The sequence below is a fragment of the Gracilinanus agilis genome, chromosome 4 (genome assembly GCF_016433145.1).
Source record: "Gracilinanus agilis isolate LMUSP501 chromosome 4, AgileGrace, whole genome shotgun sequence".
Taxonomy (NCBI): Eukaryota; Metazoa; Chordata; class Mammalia; order Didelphimorphia; family Didelphidae; genus Gracilinanus; species Gracilinanus agilis.
In genome coordinates, this window is record NC_058133.1 from 34,762,353 (window position 1) to 34,776,400 (window position 14,048).

General features: G+C 48.9%; 1 protein-coding gene across 2 annotated transcripts in view; it reads right to left on the reverse strand.

Annotated features, from left to right (window-relative positions):
* ST3GAL3 (ST3 beta-galactoside alpha-2,3-sialyltransferase 3) overlaps positions 1 to 14,048 on the reverse strand; it is a 139,408-nt gene that overhangs the window by 65,439 nt on the left and 59,921 nt on the right. For both annotated transcript variants that reach the window (XM_044674205.1, XM_044674204.1), the window contains one exon: positions 4,008 to 4,050. In XM_044674205.1, coding sequence (XP_044530140.1) covers positions 4,008 to 4,050 — 43 coding nt within the window. The remainder of the gene's footprint in view (positions 1 to 4,007; positions 4,051 to 14,048) is intronic.

A 14,048-nucleotide genomic window follows, 5' to 3' on the forward strand; every position in this document is an offset into this window, starting at 1 on the left:
GGGGGGGGGGAGGGCAGGGAAGAAAGAAGAAAGTGAAAAGGGGGAGAGAGGAGGAAGGAAGCAGGAGGCATTGTAGTGGACCAAGGCCCCCCATCCTGCTTAGGGCAGGGGCAACACTGGGGGGTGGGGAGGGGGTTCCAAAATTCAGGAAATCACAAAACCTGGGCTTAGATCAGAGCTTGGAATGTGAGGCAAGTTGGGCTTTGACAAAAGCCAGGGGTTAGCCAAAAACAAGAGCTCTCTTCCCAAAGGGCCTGTGAAAGGCCAGGGCAGCTGGAGAAAGGTGGTAGGTAGCCAGCCAGGCTCTTGGCCTCAGTTCCCCCTTCTTCCCTAGGGAAGGCCAGGCCTGCCAGGCTGCAGGCAAAAGGGCAGGAGGCTGGGAGCTCCAGGTGACGGCGGCCCAAAGGCAGGGCCAGGAATGTTCCATCCCCCCCCCCCCTTCTCCATGGAGTTGCTCCATCAGCTGCTCCTCTGCCTGGACTCCCGGGCTGGCACTGTGTCAATGCGAGATCCACAGCTGCCCACTGCCCACGTCTCCTCCCCATCTACCTCAATCCGGCCCCTTCCATAAACCGCTTCAGTGCCGCCTGCCTTTTCCACTGTGCCCTGTGGAGTGCCAGACCCATACTTAGCAAACTTCCCTTCATCTCAGACATTTCTTCTCACCCTCCTTCCACCCTCGCCCTGCCCATCAGGATGGACATCCCTGGCTGCTCTCTCAAGCTCTCCTTATGCCTTATTGCCTATCCTCTGAGCCTTTCTTTGTAGAGACAGCTGGTGACACAATGGAGAGAGCCTTGGGCCTAAAGTCGGGAAAACTTTGAGGCCAAATGGCTTCAGACACTGACTAGCTAAGTGACCATGGGAAAGTCACTTAACCTATCTGCCTTAGTTTTCTCAACTGTAAAATGGGAATAATAACATCTGCCTCACAGGGTTATTGTAAGGATCAAGTGAGATCATATTGGCAAAAAGCACTTAGCACAGTATTTGCTGCAGAGTAGGTACTCCATAAATGCTCCCTCCCCTCTCCAGCCCCAGGGCTTAACATGATGCCTAGTGTACAGTAGGTGCTTAATAACTGCTTGTTTTCACAGTTAGGAAGCCAAGCCGCCTTATTCTTCTTCACCACATCCAGACTCTCCCTCTACCACCGTCATGCATTTCTCAGCAATGGGGCCTGCTCTGGCTTCCTTCTCTCCTGGTGAACCTATTCGATTCTCCCCCATTCTCAACTCTGGAATTCCTTGCCCCAAGTCCCAAGTCTCTCTCATGTGGCCATAACCTAATTATTGGAGAAGATCTGGAGATCAGGATGAGCCAACAAGGCCCAGCAAAGGAAGCCAACCACAGGTGCACGGCCATTCCCAAGAGAGCGAGCCCATGCCTGTACGCACACACTAAAGCCCAGGCCAGGCTGCCTGTCGGTGCCTCAGCTGGGGCTCTGCACTCACTGTCCTCCTGGGGCCATGGCCAGGCCCACAAAGGGCAGTGGGACCCCTGGGGCTCTATACCAGCTTCCTGGGCCCCCCAAGACTCTCCTGGCCTTAGAGTATGCAGGCCCAGAAAGGGTCAGGGCAGTGCCAATCTCAAATGAGTAAAACAGTCCCCTAGGAGACAACCTCCTTCCCCTGTGGAGGAGATCTCAACGTAGCAGGGTTAAACAGATGGCTCCCAAGGGCAGGGGTCGTTTGGGCCCTTCTTTGTTTCCCTAATTTCCCCAGGAGGAAGAGCTTAGAGCCAAAAATTAAATGCTTGTGGGGGCAGCCAAGGCGATACTTCCTCGCTGTGTGACACTGGGCAAGCCCCTTAACCCACCTGCCTAGCCCTTACCCCTTTTCTCCTGGGAACCATAAGCTCCTAAGGCAGAAAGTAAGGGCTTAAATAAACAAATAAGTGCTTGTTGATTGGTTGACTGAGGTAAGTGAAATGTTTATTAACCTGGTAACAGAATGGCCCTTAAAGGATTTCCAAAAGTCATTTCCTCTGCTGCAGCCCTAGAAAGCTGAGCCTTCCCCAGGGGAGGAAGGAATGACTTCATTTTCTCTCTGAGCTTCACTCAAGGCACTTGAAATAAATCCGGGAGCTGCTCACTGCTCAGGGTCCACCTGGTCAAGGCCAGGGCAGAGGCTGGGGGTTGGGGAAACCTGGATCCATGCTGCCTGGGGTGGGAACTAGGTCAGGTCTCCCTGACCCTACAAGAAGTGGCCTGCCTGCTACTGTCCAACACACAGAGTCCCAGGCCAGGCACCAGGGAAACTTCCTGGCTCAGTTGAAGAATGAGACACCAGGGAAGACAAGAAGACACTCCAGAAGAGATGATCCTTGGGCTGCCCAGCTTTTGGGGGCAGGGAGACAGGAGTAAAGGGGTAGTAAGCATGTAATAGGCAAAGGGAGGAAAGAAGGACTTTTCAAATATACAATGTAATCAAAGGTCTGGAGATGGTAGAACCATCGGGAAAACTGGAAAATAATTTGCCAAAAATAGCCCAGCAATTTCCACGTGAAGAGAAACGAAGCTTCTTGAAAGCAGGGGATATTATCCATTCAGTCTTTGTCTTTCTAGTGCCCCTCAAAATGCCAGAGGATGGTTTCAGACAAACCTGAGAAAACTTGTATGAACCGATACAGAGTGAAGTGCATAGAACCAGGAGAAAGGTTCATAATAACATTACTGTAAACCGAATCAACTCTGAAAGGCATAAGAGAACTCTGATCAGCAAAATGACAGAGGACCCATGATGAAACATATTGCCCACCTCTGGGTAGAAAGGTGAGGGTCTTAGGGAGCAGACATATTTGGGGGGGGGGACATGCAGTGGTCACAACCAGCACAGGAATGTGCTTGACATATGTGACCCATTTTTGTTTTTTGCTTTCTCAATAAGTAGGGGAGAGGAAGGAGGAAAAGAAAGTAGAATTAAGGACACAATGACTGAAGGCAATATGCAATGATGGCATAGGTATGTTCTAAGAATCATTTCGGACTGATTTTTCCTTTGACTTTTGTTATCAATAAAATTCTCCTTTAAAAAAACAAAGATTTGCCTTTGGAGACCTCAAGCCTAGCAACTAGGAAGTTGGTCCAAAGAAAAGATTGAGCCTGAAGATGTTAGCTAGCTCTACTTTGGATCCTCTACTTTATTCTAAAGAACTTGGCCCCAGGGGATGAAATTCTCTAGGTAGCCAGAGGAGAAAACCCAATACATGTACTCTGAAAAAACACGACTTTATGAAAACCCTGTGAGCTGGGGTTTGTGGAGGAAATCTTTTTGCTGTTTCTTTTCTTTCTATTGTTTCATTAAAATGCCTTTTCTTTGAACTAACTGTATCCTTTAGAGAAATAGAAAAGCAAAGTTCATTCAAGGAGGCTTATGAACTACAGTATCAAGGAATATGGACCCACAGAGTATCTTGGAGGAATATGGAGGACTCACCCTGAGATTTGGGGGGCTGCCACCAGTTATCTAAACAAGGAGAATCAACCTAGCAATGGGATGAAAGACAATTTAGAGAGAAGTGGAAAGAGGGAAGACACGTAACGAGGCTATTCATGAGATCACAGATCAGGCCACCTAGGCCAACCCTCTCCATGACCCTAAAGCAGCAAGTTGCACAGCTGGGTTTTGAACCCAGGTGATAAAATTCCAAATCCTGTGGCCTTCCCCTCTGTACCACCTCTCCATTGCAACTGGCAGGTTAGGAAGGCCTGATTGAAGGGGTCGGAAAGAGAAACAAAGCTGAGGAGATAGCTAGGAGAGGAAGGAGTCTGAGTCATTAGGACTGCCCAGTGATCCCTGGTGGTGGCACCCTGGTACCATATTGCCAGGTACCCACGGCCTCCCTGGGCCCTTCAGAGGAGCAACATGGGGCCTGGATGTTTGCTGAGGTCTCCAGCTTCCCACTCTCCCCCTCCCCCACCCCAGGCCAAAGTCAGGCCTTTGAGGTCTTGAAAACCTCACCTTCCATTCCCTCCAGAACAAAACCTCCCACCTTGTGCTACTCACAGTTTGGAGTCCAATTTCAGAAGAAAGCCCAAGCGGTCATACTCTGAAAAACAAAGCAGAAAACAGAACATGTCCTGATCATGCAAGGGGCAGAGGGATCTGGTCAGCCCAGCCTGCCAGCCCAGGACTTAGCTCAGAAGACACTCCATGTTGAGGGCAGGCCTGTCGGCTCACCCTGGGAGTCACCAAGCTCCAACCTAACTGGATGAAATGCATAAGCCATACAGCTGTAATTCACAAGCACAGGACCACTGGACTATGACTTGTCTGAAAGAGATCTGAAGGTCTGAGTGGAGCTCAGTGTGAATCAGCAGAAAATAGCCCCCTGGATGTAGCTTCCAGGAGCAGGAGGGGACAATGCCTCTGTCCTCAGGCCTGGGTAGGCCTCATCCAATCTCTACACCAAGCCCATTTTAGGAAGTGCACTGACCAGCTGGAGACGGTGCAGAAGAAGGAAACCAGAGCAGTGAAGAGGCTGGAGATCAGCTTAAAAAAGTGGGCATGCTGAGCCTGCAGAACCCTCCCCCTCCCCAGAGGACATCAGCTTTGTTCTGCTGGGAAGGCAGAGAGCTGTGAAGAAGCAGATTTCAGCTGGATTGGCAGGAAAAGTTTCCTAATGATGAGGGCTGAAGAGGAAGGGACTAGGGTTGGAAACGGTAGGCTCAGGCTCGGCTCTCCCTCTTTGGGGGTCATCCTCTTGGTGTAGTGATTTTTCTCCACTATAAAATATCACTGTGAACCCTCATTCTCACCCATCATCCCCCAGTGCTGCCCAAACTCCCACTATCCTTAGCTTCTCTTGCTTCCGCCAGACACTGTCAGGACCTTGTTTTCATGTAGCCTCCTTTATTAGGCTGTGAGTGGCCTCAAGGCAGGGACTGTGGGACCTCCTTAGAGATTAGCACCCAGGACTACCAGGCACACTGGAGGCTCTTAATTGATGTCCATTAAGTAATCAGGAGTGTGTTAGAGCCAGATTGAACTAGCTGAATTTTCCATTCAGTTTCCAGTATGAGCACAAACATCTCAGAAACAGACAAACTTACAAACAAGCACTTGGTTTACTTTTGTTAGGGATTTTTGTCTTTTTTTTTTTTTAAATAAAACTCTTACCTTCTGTCTTAGAATCAATACTGTGTATTAATTCCAAAGTAGAAGAGAGGTAAGTGACTTGCCCAGGGTTACAAAGCTAAGAAGTGTCTGAGGCCACATTTGATCCCAGGACCTCCACCTCTCTAGACCTGGTTCTCAATCCTAGCTGCCCTAGTCACCTGGCTTGCCCTCTGACTTGTTTTGTTGATTGTCTTAACTTAAAAGTGATGGAGAAATGTTAATAATGTAGATTAAATTGAGAGTGCCTTTTTTTTTTTGTAAAGCAGATTGTTAAACATTTACCAGTATTGCCCCTCCCCCGTGACTCATCAGAAATAATCCCTGTAGAAAATTCAACTTTGCCCTCCCCAAAAAACCCAAAGGATTTCTGAGAGTGCTGGAAGTTTCCAGCCTCAACACTCCTCTCTGTCAGACAGGAGGCCTCTTCTATTTCCTGGGCCTCAGTGGGCCCCACTTTGGGGAGATCTGAATCTTCCATTTACCTTCTCTCTGAAGGCTGTCTCTTGGTGGAGGAAGCTGAGGCAGAAGAGGGGCAGACCTCTCCCATTTGTGTGGCCCATGTTCCCACGGGTAGAAAGCTTTGGCCCTCTCGCACAAGCATTCCTGGATGTACTCTCCGTGCGGCGGTGCGGCTTCTGCAGACTGTCACTTTTCAGCAGCTCTGGTCTCACCCCCCTTCCTTCACATCCCATCCCTGCTCCTGCCTCACTGATATTACACAGAAGCTAGGTTGCCAAGATATCACCGCCATCTGGAAGCTTTTCCCTCTTCCCTCCCCCCTGGGGGGTGGGGGCAGAGAGACCAGCAACCCAGGAAAGGCCCGAAGAGCACAGCGAGTGTAAAAGCCTCATTTTACAGAGAAGGAAAGGAAGAGCCTTCCTTGCTCAGGGTCACCCAGGTCTGATTCCACCTGGGCCACAGTTGCTGTGGGCAGCCTCCACCTATAAAAGATCCAAAGGGGCTGGAAAAGAGGAGCATTAGGGCCCCCCTTCCGGCTCTCAGACCCTGGGGTACAGGGCTCCCCAAGAAAGGAGGACTACATGCCCTCACAGACAAGGCAAGGTACACGGACCCCAAATGGACAGATGGATGGATGGGTTCCCTAGACCCCTTCACACTCCCTTCATTCCTTCCTCTTCCACCCTGCCCCAGCCAATCTCCCCCAGAGTTCTCCACATCCCCACTGTCTCATTATCCATCTCCTCTACTGAAACTGCCCAGGTATCATTAGGGATCCAGCCACCTCTGAGTGCCAGGCCCAGAGACATTTTTGTGAGCTCTCCTTGGACCTCAGGAATGCTCACTACTCACCCCCTCACCCCCCCTCCCAGATTTCCTCTTTCCTGACAGACTGGCCAGAGACCTAAGGGAGCGGCCAGGATGGTGGGGCCAGGAAAATCCTGGACTCAGAGCTGGCCAACAAGGGGTCCCAAATTCAGTCCAGGATCTCAGAAGAGGCCCCAATTCAGGCCCCTTCTGGCTAGAAATATCAGGTATTGGTCAGAAGGTGCTGGTCACTGACATGGAGAAGGATCAGACTTGTCCTGGCACTCTGGAGCCAAGAAGAGAAATGCAGAGAGGGAGATGAGGCTGGATAATAAAGCAGACTTCCCAACAATGACAGCAATCTTAGAATGGAAGGGGCTGCTCCACCTGGTAATGAGCTCTCTATTCCTGGAGGTATGCAAGGAGAGAAGAACTGCCTGCTGGGTATACTTCATAGAAGATTCTTATCCAGGAACCAGTCAAACAAGATGCCCCTGAAACCCCTTGGAGCTCTGAGACTCTCTAATTGGCACTAAATGAGGTGGGAAGGCCTCTGGTGCCACCTCTGGCTCCCAACAGGAAGCCCTTCTTCATGTCTTAAGTGGGTCATGATACCTGGAAGCCCTGCTAAAGAGGCTCTGGGGGAAAACTGAGGGGGCAGAGAGGCAGCAAAACAGCCTCAATTACTCAGGATAGACTCAGGAGGCCAGGCTTGGCTCTGGAGAGTCCACAGCTCTGAGTGGGGCAGTACAAGAGGCAGATGGCCTCTACCTCAATTTGTCTTGCCTGGCACCAAAGGGAGGGGGGTCGGCACTACATAGAGAAGAAGCTGAAGAAATGAGATGGGAGGGCATGGACTGAGAGGTGTGAGTTACCTCAGACAGCCTGGTCACACAGTGACCCAGGGCAAATAACTGATCCAAGGCTTAGTTTCAACACCTATAAAATGGGAACAAAATGACTTGCACCAATTCATGACATAAAGAGAGCCCTTGTTATGTCATAAACCATAACCACCCACATGAGCTGGCTTTTCCTGGCCAAAGGCAGTTCCCAGGATTAGGGAGGCTCAGAGTCCCTCTGTACAGAAGATTCTCCCCCCTCCTCTATCTCCTTCCCCAACAGCCCTCCAGGGCAGTTCTGGTATATCCTACATCCATGGGACACTATGGGAGAGGGAGGGTACAGCTCAGGAAAATGAGTCAGGGAGAAGAGCTAAAACATGGGCGATATGGAGACCAACTGGGGCTGGTACATAAAGTAGTTCCATGGAATTGGAAATAGCTAAACAGCTAAACCTGGGAAGGAGTCCTATTACATACCTCCCAGCTTGGGGTCTGCTGGGAACTCCATTGAAAGGGCACCTATTGGGTGCCAGACAACATGGGGAGTGCTAGAGATACAGAGGAAAAACGAAGGAGCTCCTGCCCTCACGGAACTTGCAATCAGGGCATGGAACAACACCCTGCATCACAGACTGGGGTGGGGGGACAATGTTGGAAGGAACCTTTGAGGTCCCATACCATAGAGCTGGTAAATGTAGGAGGTGGGATCTGAACCCAGCTCCTTCCGCTATACCATAGCCCAGATAAGTGAAAACAAAGCACATACGTAGGCATTTCAAGAGCTCTCAGGAGGGGAGAGGGATGTAGGAGGGTCTCACAGAGGATAGGGTGGCTAGGCTGGCCTGGGCTTTGGAGGGGAGCTCAGGATTCGAGGAGGAGGGAAGGCAGGAGATGCTGGCCAGTTTGACAGCAATGACACCAAGAATTTCAGGATGAAATCAGACTGGCAAGGCGGCCGAGAGGACCTTGAAGGCCAAACTGAGGGAACGGCATTTTATCCCCACGGCCAGGTGTCTGAGCAGGGTGTCACGCTTAGCTCTGGGCCTGAATGGTGGCCTTGGGAGTGGCGGTGCAGGATGGGGAACGAGGGAGATGAGGCCTTTGGGATGCCCTTGAGAGGTCTCTGGGACATTCCATGTGAGACAGCACCTCCTCTGTGCCAGGCACTGTGCTAACCTGATGCTTTACATTCTCTCATTCCATCCTCTTGACAAGCCCAGGGGGGCTGGTAGGGGGCTGGTGCCACAGGGCTAGTGCCTGGGAGCTAAGTCAGGGCTGGATCAGGGAATCCTGGGAAGAGATCTAAGCTGCTGAGGACCTTGAGGGAGACAGTACAGAGCAGAGGAGAGGCCAGGGGTCAGCGCAGAGGCCTGGGGAGGGCCACACTTGGTGGTCAGAAGGACAAGTGGCAGACAGCTGGGGCCCAGCACAAAGGGAGGGGGGAAGTGTTGAAGAGAAGGGACCAGGAAGAGACTGAAGGCACAGAACAGGACAGGGAAGGGGCTCTGGAGAGGCCTGGGCCAGAAGAGGTCAGCCTGCCCAGGGTGAGCCACGAGCAGGCCAGAGCCCCTGCTAGGCAGTCACAGCAGCAGGGAGCCTCCAGGAACTGGAGCCAAGGCCATCCCAGCCAAGCACAATAAACTCTGCAGAAGCCCCCACAGCAGGCCCCCAGTGAGGAGGCCAGAGCAGGCTGGCTGGTGGGCAGTGAAGGAGAACTGTTTAGTCTTTGGCTGCAGTCTATTGGGACCACCCAGCAGGAAGGGCCTGGGTTGGGGCAGTAAGGCAGAGGGGGCAGAGACTGGCCATGCCAGTCTTATTGACCTTTGAGCTTCCCTTAGGCCAGCGCCAGGCTGTTCCAGAATTCTCAGGGCTAGACAGTGGCTACCAAGGAGACGGAGCAGGACCCTCCTCCCCACTATCACCTCTGACAGATGAGGAAACCGACCTCAGAGAGGGAAGACTGGCTGGGACAGGCCACAAAGTTGGGAGGTATAGAAGGAAGAATCCAGGCTTCCCTAGTGCCACAGCTCAACCTCTGACTCCAGTGCCAACGAGGAGGGAGAAAGGAGCCCCGAGGCACCGGGGCTCACTCCTCTCTGGTTTGTTATGTCTAATCGTTTCTTTCCAGGATCCTCTGTTGGATCGTCACATAACCTAAGAATCGTCCTGGACTCCTTACTCTCACCCCCCACCCAGGTCCAATCTGTTGTCAAAGCCTATTAACTTCAACTTTATATCTTTCCAATTTGCCCCTTTCTCTCCTCTGATACCGCCTGCTACTCCTTCAGTGCAGGCCTCTCATCACCTCCTATTGCAATAGCTGCTGGGGTCCACTCAGATGTTAAATTGTTCTTTGAATAGGTCTAACCTTCAATTGCTGCTCCATGATGAGTGACCTTTGAAAGGTGATGGAGCAAAGGAGAGCTACAGCAGGACTGGAGGGGGGCAAATGTGGGAAGAAAAAAAGAACTGCAAATGAGAGGCCAAAGAACTTGACTTTGATTTCTGGGAAAAGTCTAGACTATTTTTTTTAGCTTTTATTTTATTCTTTAAATATTTTTCCATGGTTGCATGATTCATGTTGCCTCCCTCCCCATTCCCAGAGCTGACAAGCAATTCCGCAGGGTTATACATGTGTTATCACTCAAAACCTATTTCCATATTATTTATTTTTGTAATAGAGTGATCTTTTAAAACCTAAACCCCAAATCATATACCATATATACAAGTGATAAATCACAGATTTTCTTTTAGATTTCTACTCCCACATTTACTTCTCTAGCTGTGGACAGCGTTCTTTCTCAAGTCCCTCAGAATTGTCCTGGGTCATTGTATTGCTATTGGTAGCAAAGTCTCACATTTGATCGTCCCACAATGTTTCACTTCCTGTGTACAATGTTCTCCTGCTTCTGCTCATCTCACTCCACATCAGTTCATGGAGGTCTTTCTAGTTCACATAGAAATCAAGAAGTTCATCATTCCTTAGAGTACAACAATATTCCACCATCATCATCAGACACCACATTTGTTCAGACATTTCCTAGTCAAGGGACAATAGACAATTTCCTGGTGGAAATTCTGAAGAGGAAGGAATGATTCTAAAGAACCAGCCTGGCTTCATCAAGAACAGGTCTCGCCAGACCAGTCTCATTTCCCTTCAGACAGGAGAATGCTCTGGATAGTTACCCTACTTTTTTTTTTTTTTAAACCCTTTGAATCAATACTGCATATTGGTTCCAAGGCAGAAGAGCAGTAAGGGTAAGGCAATTGGGATTAAATGACTTGCTCAAGGTCACACAGAAAGTGTCTGAGACCAAATTTGAATCCAGGTCCTCCCAAACCCCAGGTCTGGTACTCTAACCAGCAATCTAGCTGTCCCTTATTTTAAAATCTCTCTCCCGAGTCTTTTCTTTTTCAGGCAAAACATTCCCAATTCCTTCAACTGACACTTCTATAGCATGACCTCAAGGCCCTTCATCATCCTGGCCTACTTCTGGCCACTCTCTTGCTCACTAGTGTCTTCACAGTGTAGGGGCCCAAACCAAGCACAATCATCCAAATGTAGTCCGAGCCCAGCAGAAGACCCTTTACTTCTGGATTCTCAGCTGCCTCTCTTAAGGCAACCCAAGGTCACATGAGCATTCCCCTCCCCTTCATCTATTCTAGGGCCTAGGGTGTGTAGCTGTTCCTGGCCCTCCCAGGCCTCCACTCCCATCACCCCACTAAAGCCTCGGTCCTATTTCCTCCAGGAACATTCCCTATTCATGTAAAGAGAAGTCTTCCTCCCACTTTTTTCATCTTTCCCTGGCTCCTCCCAGGGAAAGAAAACCTGCGCCTAGAACACAGGCAGCAGCATTTGGCTGTAGCAGAAATACACCCATTGCACACTCAGTGCAATTCCTACAGTTTTCCTTACTCTCCATACGTGTTGGGATTTTCAGTCTTATTTTTTGAGATTTGTACCCCAACCTCAAGTCCCAACTAGAAGGTCAATGATCACTATGACTTAGTGATAATAACTTGTTACAATAACTTAGAGACAGTTCTCACTTTAAGGAAGTGGACCATTCTGCAAATCGAATTTATGTAATGTGATTTTGCTCTAGGATGTGCGGGAGACAGGGAAGCAGCTGGCACAGAGTTTAAGGACATGTGGAGGCCAGGCACAAAGAAGCCAGAGCAGGAGAAGAGACCAGCCACTTTGGGGCTTGGGCAAGTGAGCAGCCTGGGGCAAAGGTCTCTCTCAGCAACAGAGGTCTCAAGCCAAGCCTCCATGGGGTGGCAGCTGTTTTTGGTTCTACTTTCACTCAAAGGTTTTGGGTTTGTTTTATTTGGGGGGGGGGCCTCTGAGGAGTGGGAGTGGAGAGAACACAGTACTATACAGTAAAGTTAACAGAAGTGTTTTTTAGAATGTGGAATTCTTTATGTAAAGTAATTTATGTAATGCAAATTTACATAAAGCAAGAACTGTCCAGGCTTCCTTTCTTTGATCTTATCAATGATGTAGCCACACACCCCTTCCCATTGGACTCTCATGTACCTCAGACTTGCCTCAGTTGCCTCACCTGCCAGTCTGCTTCATCAGTTGACTAACCTCTCATTGTAACCTTCCTTCCTCTAGCCAATTACCATCAGCCTTCCCCTTCAAGTCTTAGATCCTCCTAAAACCTCTTATCTTCCTAATCTTTTTTTTTCCGGTTCCCCACCCTTCAACATTCTTCCAAAGAATCCAAAAGCAGGACTGAGACTAGTCTATGCACCTAAAGTTTGTTCTCCTTCCAGTTCCTCTCAAATTCAATCCCTTACCTTCTTTACTCATCTAACCACACACCCCTTCCCCTTGCCTCCCATCACCCCAAGTTATCTAATTCTTTTAACCTTATTATTCAGCTCAAATCCTTCCCCCAGGACCTCCCTTCCATTGAACTGGGAGTGGAATTTGTCTTGTTTTACTTTGTCTCAATAAGAGGGACGATTTTGTAGATGTAAAGAGCTCCTGATGTAGAAACTCCCTCCAAGATGGAGGGCATGGTATAATTGGTGGACAATTAGTAGTGCAATTGAGTTGCCTGGGGCACTGAGGCATTAAGTAAGTGACTGCTCACAATCACCAAGTTAGGGCATGACAGAGGAAGGTCTTGAACTTAGGTCCCTGCTACTTTGGCATTTTATCCATATAGGCTGCAGCCTAAGTAGGAGATAGCATAGGTAGGTGAATTTAAAACTGGTTGCAGGCTTAGCTAGATGCCTGCAAACAAGTAACTAATAGTTTGATGGCAACATCAGAAGTCTCTAGCAGAGTGCTCTCATGGCCTAAACTTGGGCTTGCAATATCTAAGCATTCTGACAGTACAGATTCAGCCATAAATGGAAGACTCATCAAATTTGGAGATAGTGCAATGTTGGAAAAGAGAGCTAATATCCAGGATGACTGAGTCTGAATGCAAATATATTTTGATAAGCTGGAATGATGGGCTAAATCTAGTAAGATGACATTTGGTAGTAATAAATGCAAAATCTTACATTTTGGTTCAAAAAATCAATTTCACAAGAAAAGAACAGTAGAGAGAAGATTAGACAGCAGTTTGCCCAAAAAAGGAACTGAAGCATGAGTGGGTTGCAAGCTTAGAATGAGTCAGCAGCCTGAAACAGCTGGCAAAAAAGTATGACCTGGAGCTACAGACAGAAAGGCCCTGATGGCAGGAGCACCGGGAACACCCCACCTGAAGCTTCCTGTCCTGGAGTAAAGGCCATGGAAGGACCACTAACAAAGTGGAAAACGTCCAGAGGAAGATAACCAGGACCATGAAGGGTCTCAAAATCTGGCTGTTGAGGGAACTAGGAATATTTTATCCTGAAGAAGACTTCAAGAGAACTGAGAACTATCTCCTGACATTTGAAGGGTTGTCTAAAGGAAAAGGAGTCAGACTTGCTCAGTTTTACCCCTAAAGGCAAAACCAGGAGCAGAGGTGTGTGTTGTGGGAGATGCAAAGAGAACAATTGAGGCATGAGAGCTGTCCTAGAATGGAACCTCTCAGAAGGTAGCAGATTCCCCCTTCTCAAAGATCTTCAGTGGAAGGCTGAATGATTTGTTGACTGAATCATTGATCCATGATCTATCCATAGTCTAGTACGACCTATCCCTAGTGAATTTCCAATCAATATGACTCATTTTAGTGGGTTTACATAAGAGATTGTTCAATATACCCACATTCATATGAAGTCAATCAAGGTTGATCTTATAGATATGGATCCATAGTCTAATGACATCGGGTTAAAAGGATTCTTTCTTCTATCAGACTTTTTAGGCCACAAGAAGGAGATTTAAGATTGCAGACTAAGAGTCATAAGTATCCTTGCTTAACCACAAAAATGTCCAAGCTAGAGGACCTCCAGCCATGTGGCCTGGAGAGTAAATGCCAACAACAGGAAGCAGATCATCTGGACCCCAACCCACTGTCACTTTCCCCTCCTCCAGCCTGGGGAGATAAGCATTCCCTTACCCATCTTATGACACTTTAGCCAGCAATGGGCATACATCCCGGCTCATCCTGTGAGCCGAGATAACCCACATCTTGTCCCTCTTGTGACCAGTCATGGAAAGTCCCCAAGTTATTTTAGGAGCCCCTCCACCCTTTTGTCATCTCCCTCAATTGCCCAAGAATGAGTGGGATTCTGCTAAGGAGATCTGTCTGCACATTACCTAGTGACCACCAGGGTTCAATAGCCATGTAACCACCAGTGAGAATTTGAATTTGGTACTGCACCATCTGGACAAGGCGGACTTGTGGATCCTAAAAACTTGTAATGGGAAAGA